This window comes from Centruroides vittatus, unplaced genomic scaffold (assembly GCF_030686945.1).
Source record: "Centruroides vittatus isolate TY-2023 unplaced genomic scaffold, ASM3068694v2 contig_349, whole genome shotgun sequence".
Lineage (NCBI taxonomy): Eukaryota > Metazoa > Arthropoda > Arachnida > Scorpiones > Buthidae > Centruroides > Centruroides vittatus.
In genome coordinates this window covers 1,669,840-1,689,665 of record NW_027122172.1, presented here as the reverse complement: position 1 = coordinate 1,689,665, position 19,826 = coordinate 1,669,840, and the positions used below count along the sequence as shown (strand labels likewise).

Sequence of the window (19,826 nt, the reverse complement as noted above, 5' to 3'; positions counted from 1 at the left end):
CTTCAAGGTTGAAGGAGAGTCTCTTCCGAATTAAGAACTGTTTCCTATGGATTAAGCCGAGGGTGTGTATTGTGCCATCGCCCGGAACATCTCAGTGTATCTCCGCTCGTCCCCATCATTTGAGACATCTCTGTGTATCTCCGATCGTCCCCATCTCCCAACGGTCCTTCTTGTCTGCCCGGGACTGGATTACGATCAACCAACCAAACTCTCGCGTTTCGGAAGATCGCCGAGATTTGGAATAGTCTACTCGACGTAAGCATGAATTTGTCCAAATAAACAGTTTTTTGCATGTAAACACTTGTTTTCATATGCCTCCTTTGCAACCGCCCACATACACGGTTTCCCTTAGGCTCGTTCTGACACGGGATTATTGGCAACCCCCTTTAAAGTCGGCAAATCTTACTAATATATATTACATTATACATTCTACCAGGGTTTATAGAATGATAAAATAAATAACTGATTTTACTTGAAAATAAAAGTTTTTTAGTTTAAGTTTTTATTTTATTTTATGATTGATATTTTTAAATACCAAAAAATGTTTTTTTTTTAAATATTATATTCTAGTTTTAATGTGATGTTAAATTTTGAATTTGTTTAATTCTAATATACTGTATACGACATCACAAAATTTACATCTTTTTAATAAAAACTTAATCAAGAAAATCTTTTTCTACATTATATTTGTATTTTTTAAAATTACCTTTCTTGATTTTTACTGTTGTTTTTATACATCTGATATATCTAGTTACTTTAGATAATGGAAGATCTAGTGAGATCAATTTAAATATAGCAAATTATAACTCGGAAGTTAACAAATTACCAAATAATTATGAAAATTTTAGCTCATTTGTAATCTAGTAAATTTAAGCAGTTTTAAAATTAATTTATAATTAAAATTTTATTTTAAGAATTTGTTAAAACTGTATTTCTTAAATGAATTTTCATAATCTGTAGAGACCACCTATGCTTCCACCTATGAATGTTCCTCCTCCAGGCTATGCAAATATGGGGCCAAATAATCAAGCTGTCACAACAGTGAGTTCAGCATCAGGAACATCTGTTACTGTGTCTGGGATTGATCTAACTGGAGAGATATGGGTTGAAACAAAAAGTGCTGAAGGAAAGGTAAGCAGTTCTAAAGTTGTAATATGTAAAATTTAGGATGTTGTCTTGATGTTCTTCTAAGCAATTTAGTAACTTTCTGGTTGTGCCCCATATAAAAAATTTTTGAATCAGAGCTCAAATCTTGCTTGGGTATTATATAGACCTGATTTTTTTAGATCAGAAAATTTATTCCTGTCATTATAGATAATTCTACACAGCAACAACTGCAGTTGGATAAAAGGAATTATCTTATATTTTTTGAAACTGCAAACAATTCATAATACGACCAGTCCTACATATGGTATAGCAGGATGTGCAATTACTAAATTTTTATTTTTGGTAAATAAAGTTGTAGGGGTAAGAGAGATCTATAGACTAATGTTGATATGCCTAAATTTGGCAAGAGAGTATCCTGCATTGTTTACTGCTTCAACTGTTGTTTGAAGTTGTTTGTACAAGAAACTGAGATGAAGGATATGATATGCTCTCCATATGAGAGCAGATATAGCTGTTTTTTTAAAACCAGGATGTAGCAGGAATGATGTATGGTAGTAAAGCAAATTTATGATTTACTGTATAGCATAGACCCTGATTGGTTTTTTTGAATAGATAGATCTAAAAAGGCAATTTTATTATTTTCTTCTTTGTCTACAGTGAAACAATATAGAAGGATATACTGTGTACTGCAGATAAGAGCTGTATAAGAGTTGTATGGTTTGTCTGCAGATAGCTCTTCAGACAAACCATCCCATGCTATTAGGATATCATTAAAGAAATTTTTTTTGGTGATATCCTAATACTTGGTTTTAATGCTTATATTAATTTTATAATGTTTATTTTTTTTATATATAATTTTATCATAATCAGTTATAATTTAAAGTTTTTTGTAAACCTTTAGTCACACAAAGATTTTGTGACCTGCAATAATAATAGGTACCCTATTATTATTGCAGGTGGTAAATTTTAATTACTTTAATATTGTTAATATTTTCAGAAACCATGTCTAATCACTTATTGAATAATTTGTAAACTGTGTCATTGCATGTATGGAATGTTTCATTTTTAAATATTTTGTATCTTGTTTGATGTACAAAATGTTCTCTCGTGTCATGAAGGCCTCTTAAAGTGGCTGAAAACATTTGTGTTCATTAAACTTTGTGTGCCAGAGCATGTATAAGTGGTGTGAAATAGCCATTTTATTATCAACAGTTGAATATTTATAATCAACAGTTTCAGTTTTTGAGCATGTTTAGGATATCAACATACCTAAGATAGAGGCTTGGATAATGTATAGTAAGAGGGGAGGCGAAAACTTTAAATTTTATATTTCTCATAATCAGTTCAGCCAATATGGCAGAAAGGAGTGAGCCCATCCATACGTTCTGTTTTTGTAATTAATGCTGGCCATTAAAATAAAAATAATTGTGCTCGGTTACCAAGAGGAAAGCTTTCCATACATCTGTTATCTGTTGTTATACAGACATTTGTAACATGTTGAAAGTAGTTGTGTGCATTTGGATTAAACTAAATTAATGCCAATAGACAATGTTTATTTATTAAATGTGAACTCTTAGTGCAAGGGAAAAAAGTCAATAAATAAATCTGGAGGAGAACCATTGTGTATATGCCATAAAGTCATTATTTACATGGAAATAATGACTTCATTAAATCCAGAGTTTGATTCGTCATTGAACCGATTACTCCAGTATAGCACAAATATGCCTAAGTAGCTACTGAACCTAGAACTGTTCTAACCAAATGAATCAGAGATTTGACTGTCAGTCTTCAGATATTGATCACTTAACCAACTGTGTACATTACATTTTACAGTTCTGTAGAGAGTAGCGAAGATATTTGACATTGGTTTGAAGAATATAAGAAGGATGCTTGATAAAATAAATGAAATGATGAAATAAAGCACTACAATCACACAATGATAACTGAATTACAAGTAGATACCAAGAAATATGGACTTGGAGCTGTACCAGTGCAGATTGCAGATCCAAGCCAACATATCTATTGTGATCACTTGTACTGGCATTACTGACCAAATCAGAGAGGAACTACTTACTGCTGTATGGGTTATTAAGTCATTATGATGATCACTCTATGTTGACTGACTAGTTTATAAGTTCCTGCAGGCCAATTTGCCTAGTGGATGTTATCCTTGTCTTCAAGAGTATAATGATACTAATGTACTGTACATACATTAAGTTCAGTTATAAATGTTTAGATGTTGATCCATTTTCTAATAGTTCCATCAATCAGTTAAGCTCAGACAATTAGAGGTGTGACCAGCCTAACTACTATGGTAAATTGACATCATCATCAGTTAGCGGATACAGTCTTCCAAAAGTTGTTTAATTATTATGACATCATTGGGGTGCATTTTTAATCATAATTTAAAAAAGATTATAAAGCCTTACAACCACTGGATTACATCAGGCTACTTTTCTGTGATTGCATTGAATTAATTGTTAAATAATTTGTCACTAGAGGGAGCTGTTAGGCACCATCTCTTATTAAATTTAATAATTATAATTAAATTAATATTTATTGGGCTGCAATTTGAAAAAATTGTTGACCTATAAATTCCCACTGTCGTCTGTCTCTCCATCCATTCAACTGTCTGTCTGTCTTTCTTCTGTTATCTTGAGAACAGAGTTAGATAGATGAAAGACAAGACCAGATATGGAAACCTTAGGGACAGGAGGCCCTGATTAACTATATACGAACTTCTGATGCAAACTGGAAGTCATGTTATCAGGCCTCGGAGTCACTCACTTTTCTCACATTTCAGATCATTTTCTCACTTTTTATGGCTATTTCCATGTGCTTAATTAAGATGTGAGACCAATCAAAAATAATTTTAAAGCCAAATTATCAGACTATCAGACTAGAATTTTCTGGAAGAAAATACTTGGCCCTGAGTGGGACTCAAAACTGCAACTGCTGCTCACTGATGTTAGGTTAAGTGAAACAAAAATTCCTTTTACATATGTAAAAAGTCTTTCATGCACTTAAAAAAGTCCCTCTCATTACAAATTCAGAAGCCAATATTGAGTAAAGTTATGTACTCATGCCATATTGTCATTATTAGCCAAAATCTACTTCTTCAGAGTTGCATTTCTATCTGTGGGGATTAAAAATAAGTATTTTAAACATCCCTATGTTGTTGGCTGTGTTCTAAGAAAATCCCAAAAATCCCTTTGTAGGGGAAAACACACTATACCATGGGATTAATCTTTCAAGCTGCAACACTGCTGCCACTTCTAAATTTAAAATATATTATAATTATTAAAATTAACACGAGATAGTGGTGTAACCTCCTACCTCTAGACAAATTTAGTTTCTGATCATTATTTTGTTTCTGACCATTAAATTCTTGTTATAGCCCAATAATTTGGCAGATCATTTGGTTTCAAGTACAATTGAGTTATGGAGTTATCATTTACAAGAATATTTTTTACTTTATTTATCTTTAAATAATTTCATAAATATGAGTTAAATAGAATAAAGTTATTTTAATGATTTCATAGCATATTATGTTAATGTTTAATCACATCTATGCATTCCTAAATGTATGTTTAAATAGACTACAAGTATAATTATTCTGTTGCACTAAGTATTATTTTCATAAAATGTGTGATTACTTTATTTGTGAAATATCCATTTTTTAATCTCTTCTTTTATGCTGATTATAAGTGTCCATTAATTGAGAGTAAAAAAATAAAAAAAAAATGTAAATTCATATTTACACATCAAATCTTTTAATTTATTTGGTAAATTTTAAGTGTTGTAAAAAGTAAAATATGCAATTGCTTGTGGGAAAAATTTTCACACACTTCCCAAAAGATTAACAACGTTGTAATGATGTTGCTTTTTATCCATCTCAGGAAAAAGTCCCTTGTTATTAATGAAATCATTAATAAAACATTATTTTATTTATACTATTTGAAATCTGTTTATTTCAGATTTATTAATTTATTTTGAAATCAATACTTACACATCTCGAAGCATTAAAAAATAAACAGTTTCTGGTCATGATAGATGTCCCAGTGTAGCCAAATTAGTGAAATCAGCATTGACCCTCTCTCATGGCAATGCCGATGTGGAACGGGGATTTTCAATTTCATGCAAGGCACTCTCTCCTGAAAGAGCATCAATGTCGGAAAGAGTGCTTAAACCAGAAAAAAGTAGAAGAAAGTGAAATACATGCGACAGGTCAAGTTTTGTTAGAAGCAGCAAACAAAAAAATAGAGAAGGCCATTTATAGCAAGAACATAAAAGAAGTACGGGCATTACATGTAATGCTTGTTAGTGTTAAAAGTGTTCAAGAACAAGAGGAACCAAAAAAGAAGAAAAGTGAAAATATCCAGAATAATCAGAATGAAAGAGCATCATTTTTCATTACTGATTATTTACAGATGCCAAAGATTTAAAGTATTCATGGTTTACTGGAAATATAGTAGCTCCTTGTTATATCGTGCTTATAGGGAGACAAAGAAAAACTGCGATTAAATAAATTAAAAATATGATTAAAAATTGCAGCCTGGCATTGTGACGATGCCACAATAAAAAATTGCTCATTAAATAATTTAGAATATTCTGGAAGAAAAGAATTGGCCCAGAGCGGGACTCAAATCTGCAACTCCCACTTACTGTGTGGATGCATTGCCAGTTATGCTACTTGAGCCTTCTGTCTGATTTCCTCTTCCAAACTTATTTAAATTTGAAATAACCTTCCTCAGTTACATATGGTGCCGACTGCGGACGCCTTCAGTGTGCTTGTCCTATAAACTCCTACTTATGACAGACTGGAGGCTCGGATAGTGTAACTGGCAATGCATTTGCATGGGAAGCGGGATAAACAGATTTGGGTCCCATTCTGGGCCAATTCTTTTCTTCCAGAATATTCTAAAAATTATTTAATAAATATTAATTTAATTAAATATTATTAAATTTAATAAGAGATGGCACCTAATACCTCCCTCTAGTGACAAATTATTTAGTAATTAATTAAATACTTATATTATAATTTAGTATAATTAAATACTTATATCTTTCAGTTTGGCGTTTTTGATTGGTCTCCTTGCATGTATTTCCTTTCCAATTGTACAGATAGCATTTATGCCTGATGCCTATCTCATTTCTCAAGTTTACTGTCATATTTGTATGTTTGATGAATTTGCAGTGAATACAAGATGTTCTTTGTTGAAATAGAACATTGACACTAGTAGATAAATACCTTATTAGTAGTGGATGCTTCAGTTCTGTAGATTAGTAGATTCCATAGATTTGGTTGATGGTCCTTCAAGTATGTCTTCTAGAGTATGATAATATCCAACTGATAATCCAATCGATATCCAAAATCGGGGGAAGAACTGTCCGAGAAGGTTGGGCTGGACTTTGGCAAGATAGCGACTCTTCCTTCTGACAACAACCTCAATCCTGACAGGATGGCAGGCCTTTACTCTCTGACTAGAGGTGGTCAATGAACAACACCTGTTGTCATTGATCACGTTCTTTTAATTGGGGGTTCCCCCTTCACTGCTCTTGTCGTTTTTTGGAAATTTTAAAGTCTGTCCAATAGGGATTTTCTTTCGTTAGATCCCTCATGACACACGTTCAAAAGATGTGTCATCTCTGGACAAGGAAGCAAGTTTGTGGGAAAAAATATACAGTAGATCCTTTCTATAACAAGGTAGATACGTTCCGTGTTATATGAATTCCGTGTTGTACAAGTCACTTAAATACATGAGCCAATCACAGCCCTGTACGTATGCAGTTTAGGGGCTACGGCTGTTTGAAAGGTTTTCTTCCATAAAATTAATCGATTCTAGACTAATTTGACTCAACATTTCCAAATCACGTATAATTTTTTGGGAATACTCCATATAAACTATGCTATAAACAAAAAATTGTAGGATTACTTTTATTGAGTGTGCACTGTTTGACGATGCCATTGCTTAAGCTTGTTTTTGTCGCGGAGCAGCTTATCGAATGGCGGGCGTGTGTTTGCTGATAAGTTATTTTTCTGCAAAAAATTTGCTGAACTTTGGAGACATCATTAATATAAATATAATTTTTATGGCCGTTAAATAATAAATGGTTTTTAGTAGGCTCGCTGCTCGTTTAAACTCAACGGTTTGTGCAATGTCCACTATTGGTCCAGATTCGACCAATCTTGTTGCAACACGAGTCGGCGATGACGTTTTACCATGTTATACGAGTCTCTTTTAGCGTGTTATACAAACACGATCGCAATTTTTTTGCCGTGTTATACAAATCCATGTTATATGAACCCGTGTTATGGGGGGATCTACTGTAATTACATCCTCCAACAATAAAGTTTTTGGTGTGAAGAATTTTAACAGATTTACTTTTAAAAAATCATATTTTTTTCTTTAATCTAAAAATTTTTGTTAAGTCTGCACTCTCACACTAGTGATGGGAGATACCAAAATTTCTCCTGATTCAGATTCTGCCAAAAACTCAATTCTGATACACGTTTCGATTTCAATTCTTTTGAATAATTTCTAAAGTTTATTTTAGTTTAGAAAAATTAACAATTTACATTACATGCATGGTACATTCATTAATTAATTAATAAACATCAAGCCGAAGAATGGAAAATGATTGGGAAATCCAGAATCAATCTTTCAAAAGAAACATGAAAATTCTTGTGGAAAGATGTGTGTAATTGAATCAAAACAGTTCTTGGCAAAAAGATGCCACAGGAAGACCATGGTCCAATGTGTTTTTGCACAAAGCAATTGTCACTAATGGTAACAAAATGTTTTCTTTTCACACACATCTCTTCAAAACACTTTTTCAAACAACTTCCAATTTCTTCAGAGCCCTTGTCAGCCACTGTTTCATTCCAAATGAAGCACATACTGACATGGAAAGGACACTGTTCAGGGACAAAGGTGGCAAAACCAAACCTGGTCTCCAAAAGACTGTAAAAAGTTACGATGATGCACAAACATTTAGGTGCCACTGCTGAATGAATAAAAAGTTATTAAAGTGTAAAAATAATATAATTCCACGATTTCAAAGGTGAAAGCTTTGTTGATGTGCAGAAAATGTAAGTGTAGTGTGTGTAATTGGACAAGCAAACAATGATCAAGGCAGAGATGCTTTTTACAGTGAACACATTTCGTAAATGCAAGAATAGAACATTCATTTTCTGCATTTTTTTTTTGAGAGAGAAGCAAAATGATCTGTGTTTTGAATGATGCAGATCTTTCTGATGAATATCCACATTTGAAAAATGCTACTATATCAGACTTTTGAATCTTGGTGCCAAGAACAGAAAGTAATATTGGTGTGAAAAGTTGATGTTTGTTGGCATTTTCTTTGCAAAATATCTCATAAATGTGTTGGCTATTGCACCTGAATTTTTATGCATCACAATGTTTTGGATAGACCAGGTTTGGTTTTGCCATTTTTGTTCCTTTGCTTGTGAGAACTTTCCAGAGTCATGTATGTTGAAGTTATATGTGAAGAGTTTTTACAATAAAATGTTGGACCTGCTGAAAGTTTTAGTATGAGTAAAAAATCAAATGTTAAAATTAAATCAGAACCATGTTTAGTTTTTTTGTGTGCAATTTTTTATGATGTCTGACCAACTTTTGCCTTTGTTTAATGCAGTGCAAGTTCTGTTTCAAGTATATCCTTATCAGCTTCTGCAGCTGCCCAAGTTCTGATAGTCAAAGATCAGTCTTGGGACATGCCACTTTTTAGGATTTTTAAATGAACTATTGCACTCTTCAGTGAAGATTCTCCTGTACTTACATTGTATTTTTTCTTCATTGCATCTTGCTATCTTCCATTGTGCTTTCTTTCCTACTTTTTATCTCTTCAACTGGCCATTTCATTGCAAATCCTCCCCTGTTGAGTTATATTGTTGCAAATCTGTTTGTCAGCATTCTTGAAGAATAGAGCAAGCAAAACAATCTCTATACAGTAGAACATCGATTATCCGACCCCCCACCAACCGTCACATCGATTAACCGACCGCGTTCTATTCGGCAAATTCAAATGTCCCCTAGTGATGTGGCGCTACAATATTTGGCTATGTCTTGGCTACTTTAATATTATTTTTGTTAAATTTTTGCGTGTTTTAGCTGGCAACACTAGCTCGACTATGAAAGGGAGGCCAGTATTTAAACCAAGCTTAATTTTCTATTTTTCTTTTTGTATTTATTTTTGCAAAATAAATAATTTTTAAGGTTACAATAACGACGATTATTATTTAAAAAAAATTTTGTTAGGCTTAACATTGATGAAACTTCAACGTGAAGTAGGTTAATAGCGATATACAGTAGAGAACCGAAAATCGGAATCAATTGGGGACTGGGGTTGTTCAGATTAGGGATTTGTTCCGATTACGGTCTATGTACGAAAAAATATATTAACCTGTTTGATGTTCAACTTTTCTCCGTTGCGTGTCGCTTTGTGTTGAATTTTTCTCCGTTGCGTGTCGCTTCGTGTTGAATTTTCATCGATTTTAAGCCTAACGAAAATTTTTATAATAATAATCGAGGCTATCGTATCGTTAAAAATTATTTCTGCATTTTGTACAAACAAAATAAATATATTGAAGAATATAAAAACATGAAAATTATACTTTAGAAGTAAATTTAGTATCAAAAACGTTCGATTCAGCACGACACAGTCCGACTGAAAATCTTGCCGATTACCGGCGATTCCGATTACCAGGGTGCCGATTTACGACTCTCTACTGTACTATCAATAATATACTAATTCCATGGGATATACTAATATACTATACTAATAATGTATTTTTTCATACTTTTCGATTATCCGTTTTTTCAGTTATCCAACCAGCCCCAGTCCTCAATTGAGTCGGATAATCGATGCTCTACTGTAGTATATGATTGACTACTATTGTTTTGGCATTTACCTACTACTTCAAATGGGCGTAACATACCAAATTCCTTAGGTCTTCTGTTAATAGAAATTTCTACGACTTCAATTTCTCAGAACAATTGTACCTATAGTGGTTTATAGTGTGGATGGTAGTAGTACTGACCATCTTTTACTCTCAAGGTCAAGTCCCTCATATATATAGTATATGTAAGGGACTTGAGAGTAAAAGATGGTAATACTTAGCTTAAAATTGTCATAATAGTTTTTTTTTGTGGAAAAAAAGAAATATAAAAATGATAGTACCAGGAATCAATGAGTTGTCATGAAATTGAGCAAAGCCTGTGGCAAGCAGTATCCAGTATACATATCATGGCTTTCCCCACATCTGTCTACCTGCCAGTGACAGCTGTTACCCACTGGAGACTGCCACCAAATTTTGGCACTTGTGTGCACACTTGCATCATCCCACCTCGCTGTTTGCAGAGGCTCATGGGTTGTTTCAAAATCATTGACAGTAAAGTTAGGGATTCATGTAAGACCCTTCTACTAAAAAAAAAAAAAATCAAAATTTAGTCTCTCCTATCTTTATCAATAGACAACTCAGTTCTGTTCAATCACATATATATATGGATAAAAGTGCAGCAAGGTGTTCATGAATATGTTATATACACAAAAAAGGAAAATAAAAATAGAAATGGTGGCACTGAGAATGATCATCACTAAATTTTTGCTATGAGTAGTTTATATTGAGAATAAGAGAGACAAGTGATTGGGGGTGGGCCACCTAAGATGTCCAGGGAAAAAAATGAAAATAATGGCATCGGGAATCAATGAATTGTCATAGAATTTTTGAACAACGCCAACATAGTTTTGTATATATTTGTATGTTATAATTATGACAACTTATTTAAAAATATAATACAAATATTTCATAAATAAATGTTATAGAAATATTTTATGTATATCAGGCACATCCTTCTAATAATAAGCATAAACACAAGTGACAATTTTTAATTTGTATATAGTTTCTAAACTATAAACATATTCATTAACATTTATTTTAATTTTTCACATCAGAAAATTAAAGGTGTCTTCAATATTTTTTAAAACTGAATACTATTTGTTTAAAATGAATAATAAGTAAACTATTAAATAGTATTTAATAAGTTTTATGTATTTAATTATTTTTTTGTTAAATTATGTGTGTCTAATTTTTAATTTTATTGGCAGCTTTATTATTACAATGCAAAAACAAGAGAATCTGCATGGACTAAACCTGAAAATGCAAAAATTTTATCTCAAGAACAAATAGAAGCTATGGCAGCTGCTGTTGGAGTTGGGACATCAGTATCTACAACAACAACAGCTGCCCAGGCTGCAGTTGCACAAGGTAAATAAATTTTCTATTAAATTATAATTTCATATACATGTGTAATATAGTAGGTCTTTGTTTAACAAATGGTTTAGTTAATAAATTACTTTTTGTAAAGATAGTTCTGTTAACAAATAGAAATTCTATTAAACACAGCCTCAAGTCAGTTTTATGTTCAGGTAACGGTAACTATTCAATGTTTGAGTAATGATTTGGTGTTATGTTGGTACTTGTTTTAGCATGACTATTTAAGAGAGATTCACTTCCCATAATAACTACAAAATGTATACTTTCAGTTAAGTATTATGTGAAATTTATTTGCAATAGTATAAATAATACATGTTCCAGACACAGCATTAAAATATTTTACTATCTTTATTTTTGAAACAAATGCATTCTGAAATATTTTAAATTAATTATTAAAGAAATTAGGTCAATAATAATAATACAGAAGTAAAGGAATATGAATATCTTTGCTGCTATTTTGGTTTCACTGTGTAATAATATCTCTTATTATTTAATTTTGTCATGTTGAACTGAAGTTGATTAACTGGTGTAACAAAGCAAGACTGTTTGCTTGTGCAAAAATGCATAAGCAGGGGCAACAACTAAGACCATATTAGACAAGGACAAGCTTGCTCCATGTTGGAGCAAGCTTATTCAACACCTACTTACATTGATACCAACTTAATATCACAAACTCAGCACAAATGGTAGAGATGTTATGCTGATGCACACAATACAATGAATTTATGAAATATTATGAATACAAATATTTCATAAATAAATGTTATAGAAATATTTTATGTATATCAGGCACATCCTTCTAATAATAAGCATAAACACAAGTGACAATTTTTACCATCTTAGATTTCAAGTTTTGATGTTCTTTGATAAGATTGGAACTATGTTTCCATAACCTATAGGATTGGCTGATGCAAAAAGTCTCTATGCAAGAACACCATCAACAAATTTTGGAGTTATCACACTTGCTTTGTTACACCTCCTGTCTCTTATTGAATACCATCATCTACCTGCAAAAAAGTGGGCTCTCCATGGGTAGTTCATTGTCTGGTGACCTATTTGAAATGGTTATATGATGATTATAAGAGGTTCTTTCTAAATTTCTGTCATAAATTGCTATTTAAGGGCAATACATTGATGACATATGCATTATTTGGACAACCAAGCCTAACATCAATGATTTCATTCAAGCCAATGAATGACAACCCATACAGACTAATTCTGGAGTTAGACCAAATTGGCAAGAACAGTGCACGTATTTTAGATATAGACTTTTCTTTTGACGGCAAGTGCTTTGACATGAAGATCTATTACAAACTGGACTTTATTCCATTATACATACCAGCCAACTTCAATGATCTGTTTAACTACAAAGTAGTGACCTTCACAGCAACAGCACTCATGAAGAGAGCCTATTTTTATTGCAGTACTATGGATGATACTAAGAAGGAGATGGGTTGCATCACAGACATCTCCCTACTATGCATGGCTACTCCAAGGGCTTGACTTAAAAATTAGCCCATAGATAGGAAATGAAAGAAACACAACCAGCAGCAATCACCCAAAGATGCTCCTGTAGCTAACCCAGCACTACAAGTAACTAAATCTTGCTGTAATGTTGTGGCTTACAATCATTGCATACATAATATATATAAAGAAATAGCATTGTATGTGGGCATAAGATTAACATATGGATGTAGTCCTCATGTGTTTAAAATTCTTGGAAATGAAAGACTAGATTGACTGTGACAGAGCACCAAGCATATATAAGATACTTCTGAGGTGAAAAGGTTCCAGAGAGACTTAATCTACATAGGTTTGACTGTGAGGTCCCTTAAGAAGTGCTTAACCAAACACAGAGCTGAAATAGATAAAGGCAGGCAAATTAATGTCCTCACGATATATGCGAGAAGGGTGAAATTAAACTGGGTTTACAACAGGCTAGGTTAATTAGAACAACAACAAACACGGACCAACTCAAAGTTCTGGAAGTGCTAGAGATTTTTAAAGCAGAAAGACAAGGAAAATGTATAAATTTTAAAGTAGAGAGATGCATTTCACAAGTGTGGCAGGTCTTGTTTGATACGTCATTATGAAAACCACACTTTTACAAATTCTACACTTGGGACACATCCTATTGGTTGATTTTAGAGGATTTTAAATTAGAATTTTTGTATAAGCTCTTCCGTGCCTGACACGTTCGAACACCAAAACATTAAATGTTCCATCTGTTTGAAATTTGACCTGAAACAGGTCTTAGACCAAAGACCTGCTACAGGAAAACTGAAAATGTTTGCACCATTTTGCTGGGTGAATACCAAGGTAGGGAGTTCCACAGTACAGTATAACCTGGAGTATTTTTATTGTGTGGTAATTTTGAAATTTTATAAAATTTTATATTGTCATTTAAATTGACATTTATAAGAATGAATTTCATTTACATTGTTGTTAATTTTAGTTACAATGAAAATACAAATAAATGTTTTAGTAAACAAAAATTGTATAAATATTCATTTGTTTACTTAATCTACATTTTTTATGTTTATATTCACATATTTAAATGGAAAATTAGGTGATTCATTTATTTGTAATGTTATATATTATTGAAACTTATTACCAAATTAACTTATAGTAAATGCTTGTGTATTTCAGCTCAGAATGCAGTTCAACAGAAAATAAGTCAAAATGAGAATCAGGCATCTGCTTCTGACACAAATTCATCAGACACTCAGACGACTTCAAGTCAGGCTTTAACAACTTCAAGAGAGAGTCCCATTCCTGCAGGCACAAATACAACTTCTGTTAATATTTTGCAACCTCCACCATTTGGTTTGCCATCATATGGAATGCCTCCTGGTATTCCTCCACCAGGTAATTTGGATATCATTTCATTTTTCTTTTTTAACTATACTTTGTTTTATATATATATATTGTTTAAACAAACAGTATTTGTTTAGATGATAAAAAATATTAGCTTTTTTTCTATGTATAACTAGATTTTTAAACTATTTTATAATAATAATGATATCTGAAGTTGATGATGATGAATTATAATAATTTACCATATTTTATGGCATATAAGATGCAACTTTTGTAAAAAACATTCAAAAAATTGTCCTGTTTATTATATGTGAAGTTACATTCTCCCATAATAATGAATATGAATTCCCCAAATGACTTTCAGTAAGCTACAGGTAATTTCTGTCCAGCAAAACTTTTGAATAGAATCTTATTGTTTAATTAAACATACTATTATTATAATTGTTCGCTTTAGCTAAGTAGCTTTTGAATGTATTTGTGTTGAATGTTTTAATGGTAAATTTTAATTTTAAATGACTTATTTTTCCTAGATAAATAAAAGTGGGTATTCTAATTTTGCTTTTTTGACCAGAATATATTAAAAAAATCTGGGATTGAGCACCGATGGTACTGTACATGATGGTTCAAATATGCTAAATACTTTATTTTTTTCCAAATATTCTGTACTAACATGGGGTATATCTTATATGCTATAAAATATGGTATATAATTTTTATATATAAAATCTGTTATAAAGCAACAATGCTTTTTATCTGATGATTCATCAGATGAATTGAGAAAATATAATAATGGTGGCACAAGAGTTTATATTCTCCACCAAACATTTGTCATTAGGCAATGTGTGAAGTCCCAAAAATGGGTTGACATTATTCATTTATATTAGAAAATTGTTAAAAACGAATGTAGAAAATTGTCCATTGTTAAAGAAGACAAAAACCGATCAAAGATCAGATTAGACGCGTTAGTCATTTGAAACCGTGACACCAAAAAAAAAAGAAGGAAAAGATGTCGAAAGGCAAAAAGGGACTAATGTAAAATAAAACGCGATAATTGTAATAAATAAATGGTAGTAGACGAGTGTCCACCAGTAGAGATGGACCTTTGACAAGTCGCTCATATACAAAATATTAGATCATTAAAATTTGGAAAAAGGGAAAGGTTAATAATGAAAAGGAACATCGTGTCGAATCATTAAATTTCAAAAATATCTCAGACCAGACAACAATGGGGAAAATATGAGTGCAGGTTTCAAAGTTCCATCAATTCTTTCCATCCTGAGTTATCGGAGGGTGTCAAGTAGATTCGTTGAAATGGCTCTTTCTCGTGACTCGAACAGGGGTTGTTTTTCGCTTGGAGACAAGCGAGGGACCAATTGAGAAGTGGGAAAGAGGGGGCGTGGAGCCAATCAACATGAACAATATGAAAAAGGGGAGATTGAAATAATCGCCGAGCTGGAGAGATGAGAGGTCTTTTTCCTTCTGAACGCAGAAAGGCCGGACGGAACTGTGAATCTGCTTACGGCTAATACGCGCACAGACAATTTATTTGTCGTGCATCATGCCGATCTGCTAATTAGTGCCACTAAGGACAGACCATCAGTGACAAGAGGCGAACATCTACACCTGTTGCTGCCCCGGGGCCTACAGTAGAAGACGTCAAGAAAATGCCAGCGTGATTGAGACTTTTCGAAGTTTTTATTTGTCTGAGAAGAAGTCTGCACTAGATGTAAGTTCTTTTACGTCTAAATAAACGACTTTTTGTGAGACACTTGTCGTCTGTGTCACCTCTCCACACCCACACGTGAACAACCCTAGACCATCCTGTTGCGGGATTAACGATTCCCCCTAGAAGTCGGCTAACTTACAAATGCTATAATTAGAGCAGTTGCTATTATTGCTTTTTGGCCAAAGAAGAAAGAGTGCTTGAAGTGTGTCCCTCTCAGCAACTTATTTGGAGTACTCATAGAATATGTGTTTGTATGCTATGAGTGCTGATATATTTAGCAATTATTGGATCTCAAGTGTACTATTGTAATCTAAAACTATATATTTACCTGCCTGTGTATGTGATTGTATTACCCTACTTATTTCGTGTGGATTTATACTAGTATATATATATATATATATATATATATATATATAATTATGTGTGTGTATATATATATATACACACACACACTATGAATGTGTTACTGAATTAAAGACGTATTTTTAAGGTAAATATTTTGTGATATTAATTTTGTTTTCAGTTTGTACAAAGTAAAGTATACAAGAAAAGACTCATTTTTACCAGGACCTAATTTTTATAAAATTGGAAAGATTGTTTTATTCACATTCCAAATTGAAACAGTTGTACTATATTTTAAATACAGAAAACCATAGGCTCCATAAATAAGAGTTTTGCTCTAATTGGTGTCAACGTTTGATTATTGAATTCTTTAATTTATTAATTATTTGAATTTATCTATAAGTAAAACAAAAATTGAATTTGAGGGTTGGATTTCAAGCTGATCGTTGGTTAAGCAAGAGAAGAACAAATTATCACACAGGCGTTAATTACATATAAATACTGCTATATTTGCAAGTGCTTTCGACGTGTTATAAGACATTGTCTTCAGCAGACACAATCTCAAATAAAATTTTTGAACAAAGATTTCGAATGAAAACTAACAACATTAGTCCTTTAGAACAAAACTAAACTTAGAACAAATAAACATAAAGAATTTAAATTGACATGCACATGGTGACAAAGCACATGTGACATAACGTGTTGAATAGGTGCCAAGAAGGAGCTAGAGACAATGTTTTAATCTTTTATACAAGCTGACCCACATAGCAGGCAACTTAAGCATGGAGAAGTTGCACGAATTTAGTAAAATGGTAAGGAGGGTCTCCCAAACATACACCAGGCTCCTCTGATCGCAATACAGCATTGTCACATGGTCCCACAGTGGGGTGTGTTGGTGTTGTAACACCATCTTCGCTAGCTCAGTGTTACACCTGCCTGCCCTGATGGAATGCTGGTGTTCGGAGATGCGGCAAGATAACATTCTGGTTGTTGCTCCTATGTAGTGGGTGTGAAGGCCAGATGTTGTGTTTTTTGATGGGATAGAGTATATCTAGGACTTCTCTAGTATGAAAGCAGCATTCCTGTCATTGCACAGCAGCTTTATTATGTATGCATACAGCTTTATTATGCAGTCACTGCCTGCATTTGCCATATTTTTAGACAAAATGCTATTTCTGTCGGTCATTCCACGACCAAATTTCAAGAAGCTGCTACGGTCCAACACACCCTGCTGTGGGACCATGTGGCGATGCTGTATTGCGATCAGAGGAACCTGGTATATGTTTGGAGACCCTCCTTACTATTTTACTAAATTCATGCAACTTCCCCATGCTTGAGTTGCCTGCTCTGTGGGTCAGCTTGTATAAAAAAATTAAAATATTGTCTCTAACTCCTTCTTGACACCTATTCAACACGTTACGTCACATGCGCTTTGTCACCACTAGAGATTGCAATTGCTGGATCCCTCATCCAGCAATCCAGCTGGATCCAGCACTGCGGATCCGCAAATACTCAATTAACTTTCTAAATAATGGCGCAAAAGTCTACATTGTCAGCATTGCTGCTTTGCTACGTGCGCTATCGCTCGGTGGCGAGAGCGACGTTGCCGTTCAGTGTGGCACGTGCTACACCCCTCTCTATACCTCACCGCCTGCCCTTTTACCTCTGCTGATCTAATTGCCAGTTGACTTTCCGCTCTTGCTAAATAAAGTGTCTTCGTGCTAAATAAAATAAGTAACTCCTCTCCTAGTCCTGGTGCATAATTCTAATTTACGGTCGGTTGTGACATCAATGAATCACATGACGTAACGATTCATGATTATTTGATGACCCCGAAACCAACTAACATAGAGGCAGAAAGGCCCTTCTTCATAGCGGGATATATATGCAGTACAATAAGAAGTAGATTGGGAGACAACACCATCAATACCATTTGTTTCTTGAGATTCTACTTCCAGAAAAGTCAAAAAATAACAGAAGTGATTGATTTAATTTTATTTAATCCTTTAAAATACAGTATTTAAGACAAGACTAATATTTTATAACTTCTACTTTAATTCTATTAAGTAAGAGTTTTTAACTTTTATTCTATAAGCAGTTAGTGGGCTAGGCTAGGCAATTTTATTGTGAAAATTAGTGAGAAACTGAGACTACCTAGTTAGTCATTAATTTAATTAACTATTTAACTATCAGTATCTTAGATATATGATGATATAAATGTATGTGATTCATGATTGTGATGATAATAACTAACTACTAGACTACTACTAATTACTTACTCACTATTTTACTAACACTAATAATTAAATTACTTATAAATAACTACAGACTGATATGTAGTGCCTATATAAAACTGGTAAGACTGATAGCTGCTTAGACACTGATTATCTGTCCTTACATTATTATAATATATTAATATAAATTAATTAGTAGTATTACCTTTGCTATTATTTAACTTAAAGATTACATTATAATTATAATCTAACTAAACATTTAAAATTAATTATCTCTATCTCAAGTGTTAAACCAAACCAAAGTTAAGTTTACTACCTAAATGTGTAAGACGTTTTACTGATTTATAGTGACCAGTCTAAATAATAAAAGTTTCTTAAGAATTTTAAAAAATGTTCTATTTTTTAAAAAAAAAACCATAAATTGCTGGATAGATAGATAGATATCACTTTATTGCACTAAAAATTCATCCATGCTGGATCCAGCTGGAATGATTTTGGTCCAGCAAAAATCCAGCTGGATTGAAAACACTGCTGGATTGCAATCCCTAGTCACCACGTGTGTACCAATTTAAATCCTTTACGTTTATTTGTTTTAAGTTTAGTTTTGTTCTAAAGGACTAATGTCATTAGTTTTAATTCAAAATCTTTGCTCAAAAATTTTATTTGAGATTGTGTTTGCTTGAGGACGACGTCTTATAACATGTCGAAATTGCTTGCAAATATAGTGGTATTTATACATAATTAATGCCTATGTGATAATTTGTTCTTCTCTTGCTTAAAAGGAAAATATAAACTATTTTCCTTTTACTTACAGGTAGTACTGAATCATAAATTTTATTCAATATCAATTAGTTAGTTTTGTATAGTCATACTTATTAAAAAAAAATTTAGAATTTGATTCGTGATGTGATTTTTAATTTTGTAACTAATTACAGTGGAACCTCACTTAATGAGCATAATTCATTCCAGAATCCCACTCGCAATGTGAAACACTTGTTAAACGAAACAATTTTTTTCATACAAATTAATGTAAAATATGATAATGCGTTCCATGCCGATAAAAATACTCAAATATTTTATGTATAACGTTTATTTAAAGAAAATTATACAAGATACATTGTTAAGAAGCATGAATCATCATCATCTTTTCTTCTAGTGTGGAATGAACCAATCTGGAATGCAAAATCAATTTGCAGAAAACAAAAAAATTGAAAAATCTCATAAACAGCCAAACAATATGCCAAATTTTTGGACTATGTAAAAGCTATAATTAAATATTAGAAATTAATTAATTTGACTAG

General features: G+C 32.6%; 1 protein-coding gene across 3 annotated transcripts in view; it reads left to right on the top strand.

Moving 5' to 3' along the window:
* The window catches only part of LOC136974407 (transcription elongation regulator 1-like), a 157,231-nt gene that overhangs the window by 24,058 nt on the left and 113,347 nt on the right, over nucleotides 1-19,826 (top strand). For all 3 annotated transcript variants that reach the window (XM_067269277.1, XM_067269276.1, XM_067269275.1), the window contains exons 3-5: nucleotides 961-1,131; nucleotides 11,239-11,398; nucleotides 14,057-14,275. In XM_067269277.1, the coding sequence (XP_067125378.1) occupies nucleotides 961-1,131; nucleotides 11,239-11,398; nucleotides 14,057-14,275 (550 nt within the window). The remainder of the gene's footprint in view (nucleotides 1-960; nucleotides 1,132-11,238; nucleotides 11,399-14,056; nucleotides 14,276-19,826) is intronic.